This window comes from Oenanthe melanoleuca, chromosome 12 (assembly GCF_029582105.1).
Source record: "Oenanthe melanoleuca isolate GR-GAL-2019-014 chromosome 12, OMel1.0, whole genome shotgun sequence".
Classification (NCBI taxonomy): domain Eukaryota; kingdom Metazoa; phylum Chordata; class Aves; order Passeriformes; family Muscicapidae; genus Oenanthe; species Oenanthe melanoleuca.
The window spans coordinates 8,228,442-8,246,878 of record NC_079346.1 but is presented as its reverse complement, the minus strand read 5'-3'; the positions used below and the strand labels follow the sequence as shown (position 1 = coordinate 8,246,878).

The 18,437-nt window shown below is 34.8% G+C and overlaps 1 protein-coding gene across 7 annotated transcripts in view; it reads right to left on the bottom strand.

The window, feature by feature from the left end:
• Positions 1–319: 319 nt before the first annotated feature.
• CFAP20DC (CFAP20 domain containing) overlaps positions 320–18,437 on the bottom strand; it is a 60,951-nt gene continuing 42,833 nt past the window's right edge. For 6 of the 7 annotated variants that reach the window (XM_056501768.1, XM_056501772.1, XM_056501771.1 and 3 more), the window contains 3 exons: positions 14,920–14,981; positions 2,086–2,177; positions 326–652 (listed from right to left, as the gene is read on the bottom strand). In XM_056501768.1, the coding sequence (XP_056357743.1) occupies positions 630–652; positions 2,086–2,177; positions 14,920–14,981 (177 nt within the window). In that variant the 3' untranslated portion in view covers positions 326–629. Of the gene's footprint in view, positions 653–2,085; positions 2,178–14,919; positions 14,982–18,437 lie in introns of all 7 variants that reach the window. The other variant, XM_056501769.1, reaches the window with a different exon arrangement.

The window sequence follows — 18,437 nt, the reverse complement described above, 5'->3', positions numbered from 1 at the left end:
GACTCATTGCAGATTTTCAGTGATGATTACATGCTTTTGTTATACTGTGATAGTTGGAACACTGGAAAACTGCACAGACAGAGTAAATAATCTCAGGACACTTCTCAACATGAGAATTAAGTAAGTTTCTAATGTGATATTAAAAAAATAAGAAAAGGTGAGGCTAAACAGGGCAGCGGAATTTTCTGGAATGGATCTGAGCATTCAGTTTGTTGTTCAGATCTGATATATAACTGTCAGTAATGAACCAACTCTTTTGCCACACAAATATCTGACCTCAAGTGAAGTGAACAAGGAAAAAAATTTTTCCCAAAGTTCTCGAGATATGTCACAGGACACCATTTATTTAGCACCTCTTTCAAAAATGATACTCCAAACCATCGAGTTACCATGGTCCATCAGGATTTTTTAAAAACCAAGGAATCCAGGAAAATACCCAGATTCTAAGGTTTGATGGGGATGATCTCATCTGACAGGCCTTTATCACACAGCACTGCAGCTTCTCTGCTACTTGCACAGAGAGGGGTGTCCAGTAGTTCAGGAAAAGTCCAAACTGTCCTGTTTGAGGAGGAAAGGTCAAGGAATGGTTTTGTTGTTCTCTCTTATTTCTTGGAGAAATGATCTCTTCATTACAGTGGGTTTTTTGGAGTATCTGGAGATAGAAAAGTTTCTGTATGAAGTTGTCAGAATTACAAACATCCTACATATACACGAGTCAGGATTTGACTGAGTGAAGGTACAAAAATAAAAAGCTAAGGTATATAGACAATTTCACTTATCCAAATGTGCAATCACAGGCACATGATGTAAAGTATTTCAGCTTAAAGGAAAATGAGTTTAGGAACAATTCACAAAAGAGTTTTGAAATTCTAGTGTGGATAACAGGAGAACTAGAAATTCCCAAATATATTTATTTTTAAAGTATTTTTCAAAATAATAACACAATTAAAAAGTTACAAAAATTATAGGTTTACAAGCCTTGGATTTCATAATACTGATGAAGAATGTTCTCTGGGACCTTTCATAAATTTTTATCCAATGTGCCTATAGCTCAAGGATGACTGTTCAATTCTGTTTGGCTTATTTAGGACCCTTAACACAACATATTACTTGATTCTTCAAAGCAAGGTCCCTTCCTGACAGAAAAATTGTATTTTGCTGTCACAAACAATTACAAGTCTATGTCTATGAAAATGTTCCCAATTTGAGTGGCATAATTTATTTTAGACAGTAAATCACTGAGATGTCTTTACCCCTTGGACAGCCAGAATACAGGGGTCAGATTTATGGGAGCTCCAAGTGAATTCCTAAGACCTGAAGAAAAATGTAAATATCTATCCTTGAAGTGACCAAGGCCAGGTTGGATGTGGCCTTGAGCAGCCTTGTTGAGGGGAAGGTGTCCCTGCCCATGGCAGGGAGGCTGGAACTGACTCCAAGGTCCCTTTCAGCCCAAACCATTTTATGATACTTTATGATAATGTTGATTCTTCTACCCTGTTTCCTAAGATAACTGATATGAAAAAGGGCATTTGAGGAAAACAAAGTATTTTCTTTATTCTATTGTTGACTTTCCAGTTTCAGTTAAGGTCTTTACCATTCTCTAAGCAAACACCATTAATAAGCAAAAGCCTATAACTCTGGTGACAACAGTCCTCAGGAAATCATACTAAGATTTCATTTAAAGCCAAATCTGCAATTTTTCTTCATAAGAGAAGTATCTCTTATGCAAGTATAATCATGCCTCTGAATAAGAATGTTTAGTTTTAGTGTTCTTTTTTACATAAGTTTGCCATCTCCATTAGCATAAATTCCATATTTTTAACAAATAAGATGAATTTTTTATGAGCTAATCTGTATAGAGCCAGAACATCAGGAAACAGCAACTGCATGCTATTCTTCTAGAAAAGGCAAATAGTACTCCATGGAAAACTCTGCTACCTTGGGCAGAGATTAATAAACAAGGGAATTTGAAACCAAAATGTAGTGGGATAGAAAGTTATGAGAAGGCAATACCAGCACTACAGAAAGAACATTTAGAAGTGTCTTTCTACCCACGTTGTTTTCATTATTTTCATAAATTCCTACCTGGAGTTCTCTGTTTTGTTGAAGATTTAGCATTCTCTTCTATTTCTTGGCTTCCAGGAATGATAGGGAGACTGAACATATTTAACCAGTCCCTGAAAAATACAAATCAAAATATAATTTATAAAAAACAAGTTTGTGTTCCTATTTTTTTCTAATTCTTTTGATTATTTAAAAAACCCAAAAAACAAAGAAATTACAGGTTGTCAAGTGTTCTAAAACAAAATCAAGCTAGATTTTATTATTATAAAAATAAACTTTACAGTTAATATAATTATTAAATGTTAAGGCTTTCTTTCTTCTTTAGCATTTTTGCCTGTTCTGTTCACATTAAAATCTGTGCTTTAAGTTAAGTTTTACTTTTCAGATTTCAGCTGGTGTGGCTCTCTCAGCACAGGGTGTACAGGAGGTGTGATCCCTAACATTCAGAGTTATCCTTTGAAAGCCTACAGGAACCATGAAGGCTTGGAATGAACAACCTGTGGGAGTCAATTTGATTAAAAATCCTTGCCCCCTCTAAAGAAAGATCAAAGACAATCACATTATGTGTTTGGTTTGGTTACCACTGACTTGGCAGTGCTCGCCTGCAGTAGGGTGACACAGAACATGGTGTAACATTTGGGGGTAAAAACATTCTTAGGCAAGTACATCATAAATAATTATTTATATCCATTTCCTATTGTTATAAAATCTTGTATATAATAGATAAAAATTTGTTATTGAACATAACATGATTCTACCTACTGGCAAGACAATATAGAGGACTCCTAACACAGGTGTCCTGTATCTGTTTTACTTCTGTAAAGAAAAAGATTTTGATGGGATCTTCATGATAGAGGAGAGAGCATTTTCTTCTATTTGTGGACAAATTATGTCTCTCCTGGACAATAGTGTCATAACTTCTAAAAATTATTTTCATGCTATCATACATTCATGCAAAGGTCAATGTTCCTTTCACATATCCCACTTTATGAAACACTGTCTTTGGTTGTTACAGAGAAAGGAAAACAGAATGCCTGTTTTTATTGTTATTGTTGTCACAGTTTTTATTGCAAACTGCAGTGCAGTTACAAAGTCACTCATATTGTCCTATCTATCAGAGAAAGATAGCCCTGGAAGGACACATCCATGTCACAAAGACATTCTTCATTCTGGTGATCACATCTTGTAATTCTTTTCACATATGAAATTAATCTCCACACACTGTGCATAGCTGATGTTTCCTTATCTCTCCAGCAGTAAAGAGCTGTAACACATTAAAGCTTCCATATCATCATTAACTAGACTGAAAAACTGCAAGTCAACACTTCAACACAGAATTTGAGGGATCTCAATTAATCACCTCATTTTGATAGAAGCAGATCCAACATTTTGACCACCTATTTCACTGCAAGGCAAGAGGTGTGGAAGGGGATAAATTTCCATATGTTTGCTTTATGCTGATGGGAGCAGTGCAGCTCTAAAGAGTAAATTAAACTTGATTTGGGATTGGTTCAACGTATGTCTGGCTGTTCCAGCAGCTGGCATAAAAGCATTATGCATGTGAACTTGTGCTACAGAGCTGTAGAGGTAACTTCAACATCCATGGCTTTGTCTAAAAAGGATAAATATTCCCAAAGCTTGGCAGATTTCTTTACATTCCACACTGTAATTGCCACAACTTGACTGTCCAACAGCAAAGAAATAGGTAATACACTTCTATTTTCTGAAAAGCCTTCATGATCTCCTATACAAGTAACTTCTGTCAGAGGAATTTGGCAAGGCTCAGTCATCTGGTATAATTGCTAAAATATGCTGACTGCTTTTTTTTTTTTTTAAGTTTTTCTGCTACTTCTGGACTTGTTATTGATTCTACATCATCTCCTTTTGGCATGTGTGCATAATCTGGGTTGAATTTGGGGACAACCACCTATCTGTTTGCAGTCAAAATGGAAAAAGCTAATTTTCCGCCTCAGGAAACAGAACTGTTGGTGTAGAAATCCAGCAAGTACTATGGCAGATTTAAAGGAAGAGATATTGAATTTTCCATCATGTCAAAATGTAAAAAACATTCTTTAAAATTTTCTAACAGCATCATATTATTTTCACATATATGGCCAACTTCACAGCCAATCCTTCTCTTCTGCTGTTCAGCTAAGGCCAGTGGGAGTTGGCACAACCAATCCACACAGCCATGTGCTTGCCTAGACTTCTTATTATTAGCTCTCTGTCATTGTCACTGTATCTGTGTTCCCTGATCATAGCCAAAACTACACCAAAGCTTCAGAAGTTTTTAGGAATAACAGTTAAATGCAGGCTGGTACGTGGGAGCATGGTAGAATATATTTTCATTCCTGTCCCTTGCATGTGTGGTTTGATCTGCCTGAAAATCAGCCACTGTAATCACGAGAATCTGGCCATCCTCACAGGATGTGGGCTGACAGCACAAAGCAGCAGCACGAACCTGATTCTCTACAACTGCACTGAAACACAAAGTCAGCAAAGGCAAAGGTGATCTCTCAGAGAAACTGCATCAAATTTAGGGAAGGTAAAGAAGTACTGAGTGCTAATCTACACCTCTGCTTCCCAAGTTACCTTTCCATCCACATTCACTCCAGCATTTGCAAAAGCAATGTTTGAGAACCAGAGAAGAACGAGAATATTTCTGCCGGGACAACTGCTGAAACAAAAGTGCAAGGAGAGAGAAAGACAGTGCTCACTTCTAAACACAATTGTCTCAGACCAACAAACACAGTTACAAAATATAAAAGTTTAGAGTGCATATGCAGTTCTACCAGTCTGGAATAAATCAGAAGCATTTAAAGACTTTTATTTTTCATATAAAATATATATCAGTGAAATTCCTAAAGAAAATAATACCTGTAAAGCAGAGAGGATGTTAGTAAGAAGGAAAGAAAGATAGTAAGGAATTTTCCTGTGGAAAAGAGGCAATTAATTTAGAAAACAATGAGGGAATGAGGGAATGTTGTTAAACCACTATTTGTGCTATATTGATAGGTTTTATTACTCAGAAAATTGATGAATTTTAGTTTGAAGTCTCATATCTGTAAGATCTGCATGAAATATTAAGAGTGAGAAATCAGAGATGGGATGATTTTTTGAGTAGCTGGGTGATTTTATCTTTGTTTTTGTCCTTCACTTATTGGAGTAAAATATTATATAAAGGTGTTGTTTCATATTCATATTTATTTTGATGTATCTGACTCAGTATGATAAATAACTACTTTTTTTAGGAGGTGCAAGTGTAAGATCTAATGATTTTGATGGTTTTAGAAGGAAAACAAAGTTTTTATAATTGACAGAAGCAACAGAGATATGTTGAAAAGTTTATTATTTGTTTTTAAGAAAATCTTGATTCCGTTCATGTTCTTTCTCCCAATGTCCAAGAAAAACAAATACTTTTGCTATTCAACCCCCTCCCACCAAGACACATAATCAAAACATTACAGCATTAGGGTTTCATTGTTGACTTAGTATTACTTTCAAGGATAGAACATTTTACACAATATATATTAAAAACTGGTTTACTACATCTGTAACTTAGCAACGTCTAAATCAACCTCCTAAAATCTTGGAAGAGAAATTAAAAAAAAATGTCATGAATGCTGAAATCTTCCTGGTTAAAAGACACAAAAGATTAAGTGCTGGCATAAACTGGATAGTGCTGGATAAACTTCTAAGGAGTGGGTTTACAGCAGGAATTCTGACAGATGCTGCAGCAGAGCAGTCACACCAAACTTTCCACAGTAAAATCTGCAGTTGCTTTTAGGAAGCAACTAAAGCATGTGTGTGTATGTGTGGAACAGAGGGTTTCAGTGAATTTTAAAAAAGCATCCTGAAAAAAGTGTTAGACCTTGACAAAAGCATGGAGGGAACTGGCAATAGTCTGAGAAGCACAGACTGTGGTCTGTGTTCCTGTTTATTGTGGTTTTATTCTGAGTGAATAGAGAATATGTATTTTTTTATTAAAGAAGATAGTTTATCTCATTAAAACAGAAAAGCTAATCACACATTCTGACTAATTAAAAACACTCTATTTATGCTATCAATGCCTCCAGCTGTAATCAATATAATCAATGTGCAATAAACCATCTAGAGCTTCGTGATAACAGTGTGGAATGCCAAATATTGTCTTTTGACACTGTGAGCTGCATTGTATGAAGGCTCAGGAATAGGTTCCAGACATACTCAACAGTATCATGTACCTTTAGTGCTTGCAACAAAATTCTTCATTATACTGGAAGCTATTCTCCATCCCAAAGTAAAATTCCAATGTTATATAATCTTGTTACATTTTTCTTAAAAAATATTACTTAAAAATTCTTTAAAAATACTTTCAGATAATAGTGGTCATATACTGAAATGTCACGACAGCTGAACTGTGATGGAAAGCAAAAGAATCTTTTGGACTTATGAACATAATTTTCACTTTTATGACAGTATGTTAAATTCTGCAGAAAAAAGGCCTCCATCAGCAAAGTCTCTTGAGAAAATTAGTGATGCTTTATTAAGTAGCACTTATCAACGACAATGTATTAAAATTATTATCATCAACAGAAATCCATAGAATCAGATGTTTTTCACTGAAATCTTAATGAACACCTTTGATACTTTGATTTTTTTTCACCAATACTTTTGCAGACTGGGAGACTGAGAAAATGTCAAATCACTTAGTGTAAAGATTTTTAATATTGCACTGTCTTGAGATAGCATACTTTATTGCATTCCTTTTGGATCACATTTAATTTGTATTACTTAAATCAATGGGACCATTTAATCCACTTTATTAAGAAAATTGAAATGCTTCAAAGTTTTAGTGTGGTTTTGTCCAACAATCTATATCAAAATTAAAAGGAATATTTGTTCAGCCTTGTTGTATAAAATTGCAAAAAGTGCAAGGCAAGGGCTCCATTATATCAAATCAGGGAATGAAAAACCTGCATTAGTTTTGTATCATTATGAACACATCAGATTGAGTCTATTCAGCACCTGAAGGGTACAATCACTAAAAATACAAAAGATTGTATTTAACTCACCTACTTAGTGAATTTTTATGAACTTGAGAGGAGAATGGACTTGTGCCTGGGTGAAGTAGGAGGAGCACATTTGCTAAACTGTGTTTTTACAGTGGATTATTTGACTAACTGTGGAGGGCCAGAAAATGTCAATGTAAGAATCAACTGTAAAAATATTTTAACAAAAAAAGGACCAATTCCTGACATCTTGTGTAGCTATCAACTTAAATCTCAGTGCATACTTCTGCTGTTTTAGCAATATTTAATAGCATGTGAAGCAAATCCTGCTGCAAATGCTAAACGTGCAGAAGTGATATCTTACCATAATGCACTGAATGCAGAGTGCCAGCTCCCATCTAAACTATGGTCCAGTTCTGCTAAGATAGAGACTTAATTTCCTCCTGTTTTTAATTTTAATTTTAATTATATCTATTTAAGAAAGTTTAATAGAGACTATCTCAGTTCTCACATAAATTAATGAAAAAGCCACCTGGCTTTGTAAGATCCCTCATATATTCCCTGATCCAACTTTTTCTGAAGCGTGAGTTGCTGGTTAGGCTCCTCTAGATTAAAAGATGTGAATTTTTAATTATTTCCATAGCTTGTCAGCTGCAGGCACATGTGTAACTTCACTGACTTAAACCAAATTATCTACACACACCTATTTTGTTTCTGCTTTGTCAGTGTTAATCCTGTATGCATAATGGGAGATTTGGGTTTATTTTTTTAATAGAAGTACCTTCATGGAAAGGAATTCTTCAATAATAGCTTCAGTACTGAAGCAAGGACATTTGTAGGCTATTGTTAATGAGATTTGATTGATGTATGTACAAATTTGTACATATTTGAAAATATGTTGAAACTAATTTCAGGTCCTGCCACTACATAGGACTGTAATAATTATGAAATCACTGGAGCTTTAAGTTGTCCATTTTTGTATCTAAAATGCTTTAAACAATTCCAGTTCTTGAAAATTTGTTTTTTTTCCATAAAAATTGCATAAACTAAGCCAAATTAATTATTAATTCATACATCAATAACTGTTCAGTGCTACTCAGTTCCAGGTAGGGAAATCAGCATTTTTTAAATGAAAAACTGAGTGAGTTCACAGAAGTTCATAGAAGATTTACAACCAAAAGAATACAGAGTATTCATAAAAGTCAAGGATTTTTGAATGCATATTTTAACAAAAATCTTGAAAAAGAACATAAATATATATCTTCCTATGACTTTCCATGAATTGAAAGTTCTATTTTGAAAAATATTTAAGGGAAATCTGGCAATACCTTGATGATTTAAAAAAAAAAAAAAAAAAAAAAAAAAAAAAAAAAAAAAATAAAAGCAGCAAGCCATGAGCTAAAATTGTGTTATTTTCCTGGAGTGCTACTGTAGTTTCAAGATACCATTAAATCAGCACAAAGCAACACTTATCATTTCCTGCACATTTTTCACAGTGAGCTGCATTCTGACTATGAGTAATCTGTTAATCTGTTCTTTGCCTCACAATCCGTCAAAGTGACAGATTCATTCCATCCCTAATACATAATATCTTCATTTACTGTATGCCTTACTGGAACTTTCTTTTTTTCCTAGCACTAAGATTGAGAAAATCACAAGCATATTTAGAAAATGCCTTTTCCCTTCCTCCAAACCACTTCAGCAAGTCCATTTTGCCAAACACTTGACTTCTAATGGAGGAAGGGACCTTCTTAACAGCAAAATAATTTAATTGTTCATGAGATCATAAAAACTACAAGTGCAACTGTGCAGGGAACACTTGAATCTGCTTTTAAAGTCTTAAATCTATAAATGAACTGTCTTAGGGTGCTGGATTAGATTCAAGGATAACAAAGGAGATGGGAATTCTACTTAAAAAACAAGATATTTAGAAGAGGTGAGGTGCTACTACAAGTATGTACACTATAATCATGCTGATTGGTATTTGCTGAAATTTGCTGTTAATGCTTTCCAGTTTTTCTTTCATTATCAGAGTTGAAATTATAGCTTTGTGCAGGTCATTAAACCATACACAGTCTCCTACATGTAAAAATATGAATGACCTGAATTTGGAGGTTTGACAACTTAATAATGAATATATTTTGCTATTTGGTTGAATTTTGAATAAATACATGAAATTGCTATCATACCTTCTGAATGGAAAAACATTTAATTTTACTTAAAGACTGACCCCCTTAGATCATCACTATGTTAGCTTGCTGACTATAGTCATGATATTCACTAGCTATATAAATGTCACTAGTAGAGAAAACCAGTACTTTAGTACCTGATATAAGTACTGGCTCTTTCTTCCTTGCTAGTTGTGATTAATTTATGAGAAGATCAGCTGTATAAATTGGAAGTAATGAATTTGCAAAGGTGTGTCAAAATTCCTTTGTGTTAATCTAACCTAAGCAAGTAAATTCTAGTAACTACATTAGATACTCGTTGATCAGTGAATTAAATGGATTTGCACATTTAATGAAGTATCCGATAGGTAGCATGCACTTATTTTTTTGCGTATTTTAAACAATTAAATAAATTTTAAAAAAGAAATTATATTTTACTGTTCTACCAGTTCAGGAAGCACCTGCATCTAGTGACTGAAAAGTCTTGTTGCAATCAAAGTAATTCCTTTTACCATAACCAGTCACCAACAGCATCTGACTGTTCTGTGCAGTTCCCAAGGCTCTCAGAGTTTTCAGAAGATTAGACCTTAAGTGCTGGCTAGTGGCTGGACCAAAGCAACCTGTCATCCATAAACACTGGAGATGCCCTGGAAAAAGCCACATGGGTAAAGGGCCATAGCAACAGTTCAGCTGAGTACAGGAAGAGAAATTGTAACAGTCTGGGAACAGGGATCTTGTCCTTTCTGAGAGGTAAAATCTTTTACTGCCTATTCTCCATCTTTACATATAAGCATGGCTGCTTGAATGGCCCAGGAATATCCAGAAAATGTGTGTGACCAATAAAATTATTATTCTCAGTAAGTCCTGAAGGAAAATAAAACAAAAGAAAGACTGCCTTACATTGACATGGATGTAACAGCATGTTTGAAAGTATTTGCCATGTTTTACATTTAAAACCTTAGTGTACATGCCACCAAGTTTCCATGTTCTTAGAGTCTCATACAAGAGAAAGCCATTTTTGGATTATTTTAACAAGCTTAAACATGTTAGCCACTTGGTTCTCCATAACCCTTCTGCAGCTGAGCTTTTTAGCATCATGATTAAAAAATGTAACCTGTTCAATTAGATGATTCCTGTGCCATTTGCTTCTTTTGTCATGTTCTCTTTCATGCACATTATTGCCTGACAAACGCAGCAGAACTTTGCTAATTCAGATTAACGACTGGGAGATCTACTGCAAATTACTGCAAATTATTTTGTGGGTAAGTAACTGAACAAGTAAAATAAAAATCAAAGTACATTTTGCGATACATTGTTCTTGTTCACTTATTTTGACAACTGTTGTGTAATTTTATACTACTTCATAATGTAATATTGTCTGTTTTGCAGAAGTAATGGTGTTGTATGGTATTATAATGAATCATAGAAACAAATATGCTTATTTGTTTGAAAAACTCTGTCTTGAAATGTGATTCTTAACTAAGTTATTCTGCTATTCAAACTTTTGCATGGAAATACAAAGGTCTCTTGTGCTTGAATTTCATACCCTGCATAAGGGAGAGGATCTGGTGTACTGCAAATAAATGTTATAGCTACAATCCCTCTTTTACTGCACCATTTCATAGGTGAGTTTAATTCTACAGAATCTCTCAACGGTATAATAGCACATGTACCAGCTATTGGAATGTTTAGTTTTCATCTGGGATGGATGAGAGTACTTGAGAATACTCAGCCTAAGAGCTGAAGATACTTTTAATATTTGAAAGTTTACAGCTGATGTGTTTTTATGCTGGAATCACTGATAATATGCAAATTGTGGAAATTTCAGGTGCCATGATAATGGCAATATGTATGGTAACGATAGGTTCTAAAAAAAGACTTCTCTAGAAGAAAATTTCAAAGAAAAAGAAAGAAGTAATTTATTCATTAAAAACAATAGAGTGGTCAGAATGAGGTGTTCATTATGTTTACATCAAATTTATATTTATAACTAACATACCTAAATTTTACCAGTCATCAAGTTTGAATATAATTAAAAGATACTTTTAGTTGAAGGTACATTTATGCATTTAATGATTCATTACCTGAAGTGCTGTGCATGAATGTCACTACAAAAATAAGAAAATCACATTTTTGGATAAAGTAGCAACTGAAGATTTGGGTTCTGTTTTTTTATCTTAAGGTAAAACCAACACCTTTTTTTTTTCAAGTTATTGTCCTCAAACACATCACTCTCCATATCAGTGAAACATTTTGTGCTGACAAATCTCAAATTTATAACACTTACCATAAAAAGGATGAAAATTTTATTTACTTTTCTTTGGGTCAATTGTATTGTTTAGTTTTTTGGGTTTTTTTGATTGTAGAGGAAAGAATAATGATGACATCCCAATGAGTCTAACTTAACAAATGTAGGTTACAATGACAAGACAACCTGCTTCAGTCAGCTCATACCAAGCCCATGTGAAGGGAAGTCAGTGGCTCATTTGTCAGAGGCTGTGGGCCTTATCAGCTGACTTTAGAGAGAAGAAACAGAAAAAGAAACATCTGGGTAAAGACTAATTGAAAATTTGGTCATGCACATTTAGCATTAAATTATTTAAGTAAAATATACTTCTTGTGAAAGGATACTCAATTAAATGCTGAAATATTTGTGCCCTACTTTAGTGCAGTTATTCTGGGCACAACTGCTTGAACAAGAGGAAGAATTGTATTTGGTAGTTTGGGAAGAGTTGAGTAGGATGCCAAGACAGGGTCTAGTGAGGCAATGTTTATAAAGAGAGGGATTTTCTAATAAGTTGAAACCTTTCTCTAAGGCAGAAAAAATAATTTTTTATCAGAAATAAATTTTCTGGAGAGCATCTGTAGAAGTTTATAACAGTCTATTAATAAATTAGGTTCAAGAGACCTTTTTCAGAGAGCAGCTCTGCATATCACAGTTCAGCACGGCTGAAATTCTAGAACACTTACTATCTTCCAGGATTTCCTGCAGTGAAACTTCCAAACCTTCTATGACACACAAAGAGTTTGGAGGACAAAATCTTACAAAGTAGATGCTGGTTATATAGCAAAATGTAGTCCTTGCACTGGAGGAAGAAGCAACACACATAGTGACAGCTCCCTATTTGCAGAGAAGAAAGTAATTCCCATGTCCTGCCAGCAGCACATCAGTGGGAATTGCACAGCCAGGGCTGGAACACCACACATCACCCCAGTTTCTGGCTCTGCAGCCTCTGCACTCAGCTGTCTCCTTCCATTAACTGGTTCTCTGCCTTGTAGAGCAGCACTGGGGGGCTGATTAGTACGGCAGGAGCAATATTCCTGGCAGACTTATGACTTTACCCAGCAGAACCAATGGACAATGAGTCGAGCTGAGCTTTGTTATTGACTGAATTTCCATTACTATCTTCACAGGCTTTCTTTCCTGGCTTATCCTTTTATCTTATTATGGACAGAACCTACATTTACTGGACAATAGCTTCTACGTTGGTCTCTACATTTCCCAGAAAATATCACTACTGCACTTTTAAAAATTACCCAAGACCTGTTCTTTACCCCTCTTTACAACAAACTATTTGTTCATTCACTAAATGCACCATGTAACTGTCTTTATACCATAGCATTTACACCCACACACCTAAAGGGGCTGTATTTCAAATATTCCATGTGTTCCCTACAAAACTATAGTAGGCTTACAAAGTTTTAGACATTTTCTTGTTGCTTATACAGGATTTGTTATTGTTAAAACTGCCTTTAAAAACAGTTCAGGAATGAAGTTATAGAATTACCATTAATTTTATATCCCCCTTATTTAGGTACACATCCTCTGTGAAAAACATTACAGTTTTCCATTATAAATGAAAGGTAATGATGTGAATAATGGTATTCAAGTCACATCATCTCCAGTTTTTATATCATGATGCAAACTGACCTCATAATTTTGTCATCTTCTGTATTTACAGCCCAATAATGCTTTTCTGGCCATTCACAAGGGTTACTGAATTTATGAGGCACTTGCAAGTCAGGTATTTTATGAATACCACCTGCATTTCTCGAAAATGATTTCTAGGGAAATTTAAGTCTACTGTGTGTACTGGATTATAACAGCATAAGAACTAAGTCATAAATTATACTATTTTGTTTTAAATTTTATTATATGGAAAAACAAGTTTTCATTGTTGATCATATTACCTTGATATGATGAAACACTTTCTTTTTACAGATAATGGTGTTTATTTGTTTTTTCAGTATATAAAATGTACCAAGTACCAAATTGCTTTAGCACATGCATAAAAATAACTTAATAAAACCTGACTTAACCAATGTATGGGCAAAAAGAAGACAAACAATGTAGCTTGCAATAAAATATAGGCAATTATAATGTCATCAGAACTATAAGATCAATTTTGGAATAAAGAGTCCAAAGTTTTGTCTCAAGGTACCTCCTGTTGTACTCTGTGGACTATAGTCAATTATCTCTGTCCACTCCACTTCATTCAACAACTAATAAGGACATGGTTCCTTAGACAACCATCACCCAAGGCAGGGAGGTCTTCTAGATAAACCTAAGTACCTTCATTTACATGTGAAAGGGAACAGGAATCCAGGATTATTCTTTATTGCTGGTAACATATGGAAATATATGTCTGTGTCTTGAAATAACTGATGCATCTGTGTGAACTTGCAGAGGAAGTTTCAGATTGTTCACTTCATAAAATCTAATCAGAAGATTTTGAATCCATAAAAATATGGATAGCAAATGGCTGAAAACATCTGTGTGAAGAGAAGCATATCCTGCACAACTGACTGAGAGTGAGTTTTTATTAAAACATTTCACACTATTAGTAATATATAAAGTTGTAACTCAAGTGTCCTCTTCTCCTATCCCTGCCCCCCAACACACATACATCATCTAGTTAAAACTTGGATAAGCAAAATCCACATTAATGACACCAAGTGAAAGTGAAATAGGACTGCTTTTAAAAATTAGTATGCCTCTTGTTCAGGCAGTTAAAAAACTGACATAGTGATGTTAGGGTTTCATAGGTACAAAACTGGACAATTAATCTTGATTGTCTCAACAGTCTCAATGTGATTAATTTACCTTAGCCACCTTCTCCTCTTGTCATCTCACACTAAAATCACAGGGATTTTTGTTGTTGATTCCAAACAAGTTAAAAACCTGACAGACAAAATATGCTGTAGACAGGATCCCTTTGCTCTATCCCAGAGTGTTGTAACCCCCTCTCCTAACTGGGCTATCTACTGAAAAAAAACCCCTTTCTTAATAAGCAGCATTAAAATCTTTTGGAACAAATTGATTCCCTGACACCTACAGTCACATACAGAATTCTAGTTCTAAGCCTTCAAAGCAGAGAGGGAGAAAGAAATAGATGAGAGTGTATGTATGTGAGATGAGGACGATTTGCTGAATCACACATCAAAGCAGATGTAGAAGCAAGGCCTGTGTCAGATATTTTAAATACACAGTGGTACATCCAAAACATGCAGAATTCAGTTCTGTGTTCCCAGACAGCTCAGACATACTGTAGACAATGACTAAAACGAGCAGTAAAGCCCTCTGAGAGGAGGTTGCAATTGAAAAGAGATTGAAGATTAAATCAAAGAGTGTCACATTTAATATTCAGAACACTCTAACTGAATCCTTACTGCCTGGGCTATAAATGGAATCTTACCGTGGGTTGGAATGAGAAAGTGGGCTCATTTCTTTCTCATAGTGATGCTCCTGACTGACGGGCTGTGGAAAACAAAAATAATAGATTGTTTAGAAGTATGTCAGAGATCTGGTATGAGCATATACATTTGCAGCTTCAGATATTAGAATTTTACAGTCTTATTTCTTATCTGTGAAATTAAAAATTGATATTCTGGTCTTAACTGTACAAAAGTACAACTTTAAAGATGATTCTTGTCTGGTGGAAATACATATGAATTAAGGAGTCGATCACAGTCATTTCTCTGCTGCCTGTGAGAGTGTTGGGACTTCAGAGATGGGGGGTGGTAAAGTCTTGTCTGACAGAAGAGTCTGGATTGAACGTATGTATGAAGCATGAGGAAGGAACTCTTGGTAGGATCTGTGCAGAAAAAAAACATTTTTAAGAATAGAAAACATCAAGGGAGAGGTAAGAGGGCTGGCAGACCAGGTTAGAAACAGCAATAGCAGTAATTTTAGCAGTCCCAAATAAAAGTTACTGGAGCACATATGATTCTCCATGGCACTGCAGCTTTGAAGCCTGGATTAAGCTGTTTGTGAATAACTAACAGTGGACTGCATGAATATTCTTACAAAATATGATAATCTTTTCAGTCAAATCTTACCTACCCATTGTAAGTATATGCCTCAAAAGTTTCAAACTACATTTGGTTTCTGGCATTAAAAAGAGTCATTTGCAAGATAGATCAATATTCATAAACTGTAGAAATTCAAGAATTCTAAAATCCACAAATACATTTTTCCCCAGAATATTTATTGTTCTACCAGAAGAGACTCTCCCTCACACACCTCTAAATCAGTTCTAAACAAAATTGAAGGAAATGCAAAAGAAGTGAAAATGTAAGCATACATTAACAATACTTATACAATTTAGTAGATTATATGCTAAAATAATAAAAAGTGTTATGAAATAGATTTTTAAAATTAAAAATGAGTATGTCCTCATGGTTTCAGAAACTGGAAAGGGATGTTGTAAAATATATGTTCAGGATGAATGACATCCTAATTACTACCAAATATGACTCACTGCCTGGTGGTGGATAGGGTAATTCCCAGATGATAGCTAGTGGAAGATGAAGACAAGACAGAGAGTGAATTAGTCAGTCTATGAACCAGAATATCTGTCTAAATAATTTTTAGTCTCATTTCATAGTAAAGAATACTCTGCCTCAGTTTTGCAATTTGACTTGATATGAACAGATCCCTCCAGGGGTTGTCAAACTGAGCTCACAGTTGGCATAATTCTGGGTTTAAATAACACTCCTCTTGTCTGTCAGACTTCAGTTCTGCCAGACTATTTTTGTGTTAAGTGGCTTTCTTTTCTGAAAACTCACAAAGGAGGCCAGAAGACCTTCCACAAGTTATGTATGGACCTAGAAGTACCTTTCAAATATTTTTCAGATCAAGACTTATGTGACTGAATTTACATTTAGAAGTTTCTTGTGGAACAAGTAATCTATCTTCTCTGTGAGTACTCCTTCCTTGAAAGACAGGTCTTAGTGGGGGACATAATTTGGATTCTGCTAATGCAACATTATATCACTATTATACCACTGGAAGCTTCCAGGATGTATTGGTGAGCAATTAGGAGAATCTTCCTTCTCCTTTGCATTTGACTGAGAAACAGGGACCATATGCATATCCTGAATTCTTGTATAGATGATTATTCTCGAGAATGTGTTGTATTTGAATTGGTGTCTGAAGTGTGGAAACAACTATCCAAGAAGTTGAATGAGCCAATTCTCTGACAGGGCAAGAAAGTCTTACAGGATCTCTAGAATAAAGCAAGGCATTTAAACAGAAATGTTTTGTAAGCTTTGCAAATTTTCTTGGATAATGTATATATGTGTGGGTATAAACTTCACATTAAATTCTGCAAGATATAGAACTATGTCTTTCATAGTGTTGCAAATCTAGCTTGGATTTTCATAGGTCTTAAGATTTAAGAAAACATTCAGGTAAGACATGGTCAAATAAAATATTTTAAAATATTTAGCTCTACATACACGTATTATTGAATTGAAACTGTGCCCCACACACATTTTACAAGGGTTTAGAATTCTCCTTCAAAGTAAACCCATTTTAAAGTAGATTTTTTTTCATATTTATAACTGAGGTTATGCTGGGTAATGTATAATATTCAAAGTGATTTTATTTCTTTTTGGCTGTCATAGTTTACAGCAGCAGCTAAACCACTCACATTTCAACATTTTCTCCTGACAGCATATATTCAGTTCTTGGTAAACTACTGCAGAATATAAATCCACAATTTTAGTATATCTGTTTTGTAGTTGTTTAAAGACATCTGTTCTAACTGCAGCTCAGTAATATGATTGATCTATGTGCCTTTACATTCACAAGGGTTTCTCAGATTCATTAAAGTCAGCAACATGACACTTTTCAATGACTCTGGAAATCAGGCTAAAAATCATGAACAAAATTAAACTCACTTAGAATGTGGTTTATACATAGAATATTACTTTGATACATAAATTCACTATCTAACATGATTATACCCTGCCCTGCCTTGCAAAACATCAAAGGTATCTCAAAATTAAAGATACACAAAAAGCTGCCTTCTGGTGGTGCTGTTGCCATAGATTCCACCTAAAGGACACAAATGTAAAAAATGAAGAAAAATTTGTAAGAAAATACTCCTTATTTATCTTTGAAAAACATAAGAGAAAGCAATTCATACTACTGATTTAAAGAATCAGAAAGACACAACCTGGAAACACATGTAAGCATGAAAATTTAATCATGACAGGAATTTCAAGCTGTCCTTAATTTCTCAAGTTCCAATATGAGGATTATTTCTATTTCTTTTCTATATACTGCACTGCTAAAATCATTTACCTATGCAACTGGAAGATGGCTACAGATCTATATCTATATAAATCTCTATATCTCTATCTGCAGTTTGTACATCTGATTTTGGAAGCATTGAGCATTTGAAAATTCTCTTAAATGATGGTGGTACTACAGATCAGGGACATAAAAACAAATCTGCTTTTATTTTACACATATATTTTTACATGATAAATATATATAAGGAATAAATATTCATATAAGAAATATAAAAACTGGAAGCTGAAGAAATTAGGAGTTTACTAGCAGTGGGGGATGAAGGGATTGAGAGCAGTCCTGTCGAGAAGGACTTAGGAATATTGGGGGATGAAGAGCTAGACATGACCTGTCAGACCAGAATGCCAGTTGTATCCTGGGCTGCATCCAAAGGAAGCAGCAGGCTCAGGGAGGAAATTCTGCCCCTCTACTCTGCTCCTGTGAGAACCCACCTAGGGTCCTGTGCCCAGCTCTGGGGTCCTCAGCACAGGAAAGACATGGATCTGCTGGAGTGACTCCAGAGCAGGGCTGCAAAAATAATCAGAGGACTGGAAGACCTCTCCTATGGAGACAGGCTGAGAGAGTTGGAATTTTCATAATGAAAAAAAAGAAGGCTCTGGGAAGGTCTTATTGCAG